The sequence below is a fragment of the Saccostrea cucullata genome, unplaced genomic scaffold, assembly GCF_032062105.1.
Source record: "Saccostrea cucullata isolate Sc308-1 unplaced genomic scaffold, CSIRO_AGI_Scuc_v1 ctg8099, whole genome shotgun sequence".
In the NCBI taxonomy this organism is placed as follows: domain Eukaryota; kingdom Metazoa; phylum Mollusca; class Bivalvia; order Ostreida; family Ostreidae; genus Saccostrea; species Saccostrea cuccullata.
The window spans coordinates 1-8067 of record NW_026927067.1 but is presented as its reverse complement, the minus strand read 5'-3'; the positions used below and the strand labels follow the sequence as shown (position 1 = coordinate 8067).

General features: G+C 33.8%; 1 protein-coding gene across 1 annotated transcript; it reads right to left on the bottom strand.

The window, feature by feature from the left end:
* Window positions 1-2772: 2772 nt before the first annotated feature.
* Window positions 2773-5583, bottom strand: LOC134273369 (uncharacterized). The gene is made up of 5 exons (XM_062755565.1): window positions 5454-5583; window positions 5318-5370; window positions 4048-4173; window positions 3508-3649; window positions 2773-3175 (listed from the first exon to the last, which is right to left on the bottom strand). The coding sequence occupies exons 1-5, from the start codon at window positions 5552-5554 to the stop codon at window positions 2773-2775; spliced, it is 825 nt and encodes a 274-aa protein (XP_062611549.1). The 5' UTR covers window positions 5555-5583.
* Window positions 5584-8067: the final 2484 nt, after the last annotated feature.

The window sequence follows — 8067 nt, the reverse complement described above, 5'->3', positions numbered from 1 at the left end:
AAATACAAATGCAATGTTAATTATTTTGAAATCGTCTTTGTATCAATATCATGTAATAGCAAAGAGTGCAAAAAGTGTTAAATCAAACTTTCATCAACTTTCGATTGTTGTGTTTACAACTATTTTGAAATGTGATGATAAGTGATATAAAAACAATATATATGAAATGAATATTGAAATTTAAAAATAAAAATTAATAAAAAATCCTTAACTACACCATCATCTGCATTAATCTTATAACAATTTAGTTTCAAAATTGCTTACTCTACCTTCATTCAGAAATGCGCATGTATAATTCATCAGATCATGGTGTTAAATGTTGTTCAGCATTGACAGCTAGATTCAGTTTTTTTTTTAGACTTTAGAATGCTTTAAAGTGGTCTGGTGTTTTTTTTTCTAGGTTATCTGTTTTTTATTTTAAAAAGAATTTAAAAACTGTCTTGGATAATACTTTCACGAATGAATTCCAAATTGAAGAATGACACATAAAGGACGTGGCGGTTTATGATAAGTTTACAATATTTGTGCATGTATGGTTTCGCATTTAACCTGTGTAAACTTCCTTGTAGTCTTGCGTATTAAAGTTATTTTATAAAACAGCAATTTAAAAAACAAAAACGAATGCCAAAACTTCAAATTTTCTTTAAGAAAGGAACGAAATTAGCCTGGTTAAAACTATGTACATCGTCCCTTTGTCTCTATTTGAGGTACATACCCCCTTGCTGCAGTAATGTATATAGCCCTCTCCTTTTTTTGAGGGGGGGGGGGGCTAAAACTCCTTAGGATCTCCGTAATGATGCAATTGCGGAGTGATTCACTCCCGAAAGGATTTTGGCTTAAATTATCAGCAAATGGTTATCTAATTTACATGTCTTACCTGAACTCCAAAAATTTAGTTATGCAAAACTTAAATCAATTCACAATATATACAGAACAATCCACATATCTGTTATTTTTCGTGTATGTCAACATCACGATTTGAATTTATCCGTTATGTTAACCGGCTTTGATCCATTTTATTTTGGGACAGCCAATGAGATTATGGATCTCTTTTGCGCGGATCTCTGTAGGAATTATCTTATTTTTCGCATAAATATTGCTGTTTAGAAAAATGTCACATGAAACAGTGATGCCATACAGCACAACCATTTATTAACCCCGAAAATCTACATAGTAATTTTAATTTTAAAGCACTAGTCTCAGTGATCACGCGAGAACTGTCTTGGTTTCTGATGAAAGCGAATGGTAAACAAGCAGATTTATTTTATCTGGTTTTCGCATTTAACCGGCTATGTTGTTGACAGTGAATAAAAATTTCGCCTCTATAGAAGTAAGTTGAATGTAAAAACAATTTATTTTGCCTGTAGATACCCGCATTTAAAAAATATATTTGCACCATTATGGATACGCTGTGGAATTGTAGCCCTCTCCAGAAAATATCACATAAAAAAAATCGGAGAGGGCTATATTATTGCAGCTAACAACCGCACCCCCCCCTTTTTTTAAAGCCCGTCTGAATTTTTGGTCCAAAACAATACGTCAAGCTAGTTTATTTCAATATAGTGCTCATAAGTCCATTAAAACAAAACAAATCATGAGCAGAACAAACAAGGACCTTCGACATCTTAACGAGGCCGAATCTAATTCGACTGCGCATGACTTTGCGCAGCTTTTTAATTTCATGAGGTCATTTGTGCGACAGTACACCTTTGCCAAATATTTTGATTTTAATACAAAATTAACATTATCTGTAACCCCTACTGGTCTGAAAATGTGATTTTACGACAATAATTAGGGAAAAAACGCTGAAATGGCTCTACCGACGTCACCATTTTCGGATTTTGTAAGCAACGCATGACACTGAAGAACGATACATGACTCGCTTGCACGTTAAAGACGTCCATGGATATTACACTAAAAACTGATGACAGAACATCTAAAGAAGCATACTAGCAATTCAAACATTGCTATTTTTAACAAAAAAAAATCGTATGTGCCGATAATTCATCTGCAATGATATGTAGTTATACCGTAATATGGCAATTTTAGAGGTATTGGGCTTGAAAAGATAAACTTAGTAATAAATTCCTAGACCAAGGTAGATGGCATCGTCGCAAACCACGGCCAAAATGTACGATCCTCTCCCATTCTGGCCGTGGTTGAACGAGGCGAGAATTCTTCGTAGCTCATTAAAATATTGACCAATGCGAGTAAAGCATAGTCGGAAGATGAACTTTATCACGACCTTTCAATATCCAATCGCAGTAAAGGAAATATTTCTTGTATACTGTTGACGTCATTTGTTGATTTCAAAACAAAACTTGTCACTGACTGAATATGACGTCACAATAGAGAGGCATAAATATTCAAGATTACGACACTTTTTTTGATCAAGCAGCCACGGGTAGGAGAGAGCTATATATGCGGACTCCGGACCGTGGCTTGAGACGATGAGTAGATGGTGAATTTTTTTGAAATTTCACAATTTGATGACTTTTTATAATAACTTTCATGTACTTGAATGAAAAAGAAATCTTTAGGGCAGAAATACAAAAAATATGGAAAAAATATGATAAATTGGCCCTAATCCAACAAATTCCCATAGGGTCTGATAGTAAAATTTATCTTAAAACAATAATTATAAGAGTAAAAATTAATTATCAAAAAATTATCAAAATCCCTAGGGTAGAAATAATTTGACTCGGCCTCGTTAGATATTAGAGGAGGGATCATGTATTATTGAGTAAGCATGTTCTTTCAATTTGGCTTTGGCTAAAATGAAACATTCAAATATTCCGTAGATGCATGTGGCGTGACATCCATTTTTAAATAATCACTGATTGATACTTTCTCAATCGAATCTGATTGGCAGGGCACGTTATCATATTTGGTTGTCGCATATGATATGTCATGCTTTCTTAAATCTTCATCAACAGAAACACTGTCAATAGACTCTGAATGGAATGACTTATTTACATAAGTCATTGGTGTATGTGGAGTGCTATTCTTTCTCTGATGTTCACTGAATGATACAATGTCATTTGGCTCTGACTGAAAGGATGCGTTGAGATAGTCGGTTGATGCATGTGGTGTCACAGCTAAACCTAGATAATCACTGGCTTCCTCAGGAATGATTTGGCTTCTGTAACTTCCCTTTGGCCGCCGTCTGCCATTTCTTTAATTGAGTAATTAATTTAAGTATTATTGAAGTTTTCAATAATTTATCAAATTTATCAAAGAAATGAAAGCTTACAATATATACTAATGTACAAATTTGGAAAACTATATGTATATGCACCAATATTAAAGAAATTCAAAAGAATTTTGAAAAAGTTTTCATAAGCAACTCAGTATTTGATTCTGAAATCTTTTTTTCCAGACATTATAAATAACACTTTTGGGAATTGAATACTTTAATCAGAATTTATGGTTTTCGGTCTTCGTAAAACATTTCTTTTTTAAAATTGAAATTCAAAAATAATCAAGGGTTGATGACCAAATTCTTACTTCTTATTTCTAGCTTTCACATTCATTATGCAACATACAATGATGATAAAAGTAATAATGATGACCACAGAGAAAACTATCCAGTGACGTAGTTTAAGACTCCCGATGAAGTTTGATTTCTTTACTGGGTCCTTTGTCACTTCTAAAACCGAAACATATATGTCAATACTTTTAAATACTTTTGATTTGATTTTAACTTATTTTATTATGTAAGAATTTACATAAAGGGATTGGGCAGCAGGCATAGCCTATATATATAAGCCTTTTAATTTGGGGTACTTGATATGTACAAACAAAAGAAACATTTTCTTATCAAAAAGTCATAAAAAGGAAAGGATGATATTATTTCTGGATAAAAAAAATCTAAGCTATTTGTTGTTACTATCTTTTGAGTCTTTTTCAAAGCCAAGTTGTAAGCATTCTGAAAATAGAAACTACCCCTGTAGTAATACTTGTATATTAAATAACGTATTTGCTTTCAAATGAAAAAAATCAAATGACTTCCGTAATATTTTTGAATAATTATGAAATATGAATTACCTTCCAAGCAACCCTTTTCTTTATCGCACTTTTCGTTTAAACATCGACATTTTGAACGGCAATGGAGGCCGAAATATCCCGGTTTACAGGGCACTGAACAATTAAAACCAAATGATCCTATGCATGCTGAAAAGCGAATTATAAATGTCACATAATTATGGAATCCGGAAAGGGCCATGCAGTTCACTATCGCACCATCAGCATCGACTTAAAGGTCAATGACGCGATAATGCGATGGCGCGATAACGAAGAAGCGATGGTTTGATAACGATGAAGCCATTGTGCGATAGCGCGATGACGATGATGCGTTGGCGCGATAATGCGACGACGATGGAGCGAAAGTGAATATCGCTTCATCGTCATCGCACTATCGTGTCATCGCTATCGCACCATCGCCTCATCACACCACCGCTTCATCGTACTTTCGCATCATCGTCATTGCATTGTCGCGCCATCGTATCATCGTGATCGCGCAATCGCACCATCGCCTCATTGCTATCGCAGCATCGATTCATCGTCCTCGCGTCATCGCACTATCGACCCAAAGCTAGATAGTGCGATGATGCGCTCGCTAGTAAACTGTGTGGCCCTATCCGGATTCCATACATAACTGCAATTGTTTACTTTCTTCGTCTTACTTTACGCTAAATTTCCCATGTTTGAAATCTTTAAGTTAGATTTCCTCAATATTTGACAATAAATGAATTTTCCAGAAAATTTCCATTGATTTTTCTTGACCAAGGCCTAGGTCTTGCACTGAGAATTTTACCAGGACTCGAGTATTTAAAAAGTGTGCAGATTTTCAATGTTGACATTTACTGAAAACTTGACCAAAATGTGTCAAATGTGAAATATCTAATCACATAAGCAGGAGACTGGGTTATTTGGGTAGAATTCTGGGTTATTTGGGTAGAATTCTGGGTTATTTGGGTAGAATTCTTCAGAAAAAGAGAAGATTGGCAAGTAACTTCCTTTTGTACAAACAGGAGACACTAGATGTTAAAAATTGTGAATTTTGTACGTCATATTTAAATATACTTCTTATAATAAACACATATAAAGTATGATAATAATAAAAAGATTTTTCATGTGTAATTCGTTATAATTTGGCCACATTAATTACATTAAACTCGCACAACTGAACACATTTCTACTTGAAAAGTAAAATATTATATATAATTTAGTATTCATTGTTCCGTAAGTAGTAATAATTGTAACTGTCTAAAGTTTTTTGTTCAGTCATAATTTATATGTATTAATTTCGGCTTACCGTGACATGCATAATTCTTCTCGTAATAGCCAGTGCAGCATTGCTTTGTACCACTGTAAAGAAATGTAAAAGTTAATTGTTTCGAGTATTTGATTATCAAAAATATGCAACAGTAATGAAAGTTAAAACATCTTACTTTTGCATACACATGTTATCGTTGGAAGCAATGGTTGTGGCTTGCATACAAATATTCATGTTAAGTAAGTTCAGAGTGGTTAAAACTATATTTTTCATCATATTTCTATCAATCACGTTCCTCAAATGAAATTTACAAATTGACTTTTTTGTTGAACCACGGGTTATACATTATAAGGGAAGTTACGATTAAACAAAGTCGCATTATGATATAAATTTATCTTATCAATAAAGCTATATTGGATGGACAAGACAAAATTTCCTTATTAATTTATAAACCATCTATCATGTCGTTGCACTTTTGTGCAGGATTTTCAAAGCAATGTCACCTACAACGGATATGGAAGATATTTCTATCCAGTTTTGTAAAATGTAAAATAAATATGAACTCAAAACATACTTCAACCTTATACAACAACATATAGAACTTCATTCTTGTAAATGTTTGATTGAAATTGCATCGATTTGATCCTCGCTAAATATCCTAAAGTTGAATTAAATATTATGATATAACTAGTCATATAAAAGCTTTAGTGATGATAACTTCCATCGTCTGAATTTAGAGACAAATGCTTTATTGTTGGGACTGAAATTCTTTCTCCACTCTTTGTCATTCTTTATATAGAGTACTTCTAAGCAAATAAACGATCCATAAACATTGGAAAGTGTCAATCCTATTAATCAGAGTATATATCACAGTGTTCTTAAAAGATTCTGCCACATCTGTTCGATATTTTGATGTTTTACTGACTGTAGGCGTTAAGCGCCAACAAACATCTTTTTTAATGATAAAATAAATGAATTTTATGTAATCAATTACGCAATATATTATGTAATCACGATTTACATATTAATCATATTCATAATTCGGTTTCATTCTGTTGTGAATTTTTGATACAGATAATAAGTTGTTTATTTATAGTTTTATGGATTTCATGATCAATTATTACATAATTAATTACAAGTATTTTCTACAATTAAAGTCACTTTAGTGGCAAAGTGCAACATACCTAAATGTCTTGTTGTTTATGAGAATGTAGAGTGAAGGCGGTTTCTTAAAATTCTGCGATAGTACAATAACTGTTAGTTGAGTTCTTGACAGTACACGAAAATGTTAATGAATGAGAAGTTCCATAAATATGTTATATCGCGACTACCAATGAGTACCTCGCAGTTATCTAACTTACTACCGCTCTTTTGCGGGGGAGTCGAGAAAAGTCTAAATTTCTGGGGGCATTCGGCAAACCTCGGCTGATTCCGTGAACTACATCAAACAGTTAGATGAGGTACGAATCGGCCGAGGTGTGCCGAGTGTTTCTGGGGGCAAATGACATTGTTTACAGTAGTGACAATCGAATGATTCGAACAATTTAATGCCGATATCACGATGTTTTGCCAGATATTGAACTCCAAATAGTAGATTGTCAAATAAGGAAAGTTTAGAATATTTTACCTGCTTAAAAATGTGACGATTTTCAATGAAAATTTAACGAGAAGAGTCCGCTTGATTAAAAATATCATTAAAAATGTGACAATTAAGGATTGGCTCCTCTCAAAAATATATTAGGCTGGTTCAGCGATTGTTTAGCGATGTATTCCACCAGGGTTTTTTACTTATCTGTCCTTATAAATGCTACAATGATCGATCTCGCATTGTATTGAATAGGACATTGCCCCCACCCAACAGACGATTCCTACCTCCTTCGCAAAAGAGTTCCGCTAAGTTAAGTAATTGCGATATCAAGTATTGGTTATTATGTCAAAATGTATTTGCATTGGCAATTGTACATAAATATATTTTTAAAGATAAGTTAAGCTTTTCAAGCGTTAACTTTCCTTATCAGTGTAGCAATATCCCATAATCACCGGCAAATGGTGTTTGCATCTCCAAAGTTATTCGACTGATTGATTGATTGGTTGTATGTTGTATAACGTCCCTCCCGTGAATTTTATTTTTCACTCATATGGAGAAGCCACCACTTGCCGATGGAGAGCTGCAAATTTTATCCTATACTTGGCACTTACTGCCATTGAGCAGTGACGGGTCTTTTTCGTGCCAGCACCTACATCGACACGGCACCTTGGTTTATACAGTCTCATCCGAAGGACCGGTCTCCACGTCTCATAATGAGAATCGAACCCTAGACGTAAGGATCAACTCCAATCGACTCTAGAGCAGACGCTGTTACCACTGCGTCACGTGGGCGATCCCAACTTGTTTGATACTCGAGAACATTTTTAAACTAAGGCGGGTTACCGACAGATAGGTTGATGTTATAGGAATTTCCAAAAAACCTTGTTTACGTTTAATATTTTGTAAATTCTAGGATCGTTTTCCCATTCTACGCAAATAAACGTATTCGAAAATAACTTGTTAATTCATAAAACATCGTCAATTTATCTAAATTTCGAGTTATAAGTCACTGCAAAATATGGCGATCAAATAAAAAAAATCCATTTGATTTAAATAAATTCTGCTTCATTGAAATATAAAAACAGACCAGCTTGTTTAGTGGCAAAATTAATGTCCGTAGGAATTTCAATAGTCTTTTGGAATACCTGCTCTAAGTTAATGATATAAAAACAGGCTGAACAGCTCATTTTGACAGAACACC

Bases quoted from the DNA above. Each gene is read 5' to 3' on its own strand.
- LOC134273369 (XM_062755565.1), bottom strand. From the start codon at position 5,554: ATGATGAAAAATATAGTTTTAACCACTCTGAACTTACTTAACATGAAT. The intron at 4,174-5,317 runs GTAAGCCGAAAT...TTCGCTTTTCAG, and splicing joins GAAGAATTATGCATGTCACG to CATGCATAGGATCATTTGGT. The intron at 3,650-4,047 runs GTAATTCATATT...TTTCGGTTTTAG, and splicing joins AGAAAAGGGTTGCTTGGAAG to AAGTGACAAAGGACCCAGTA.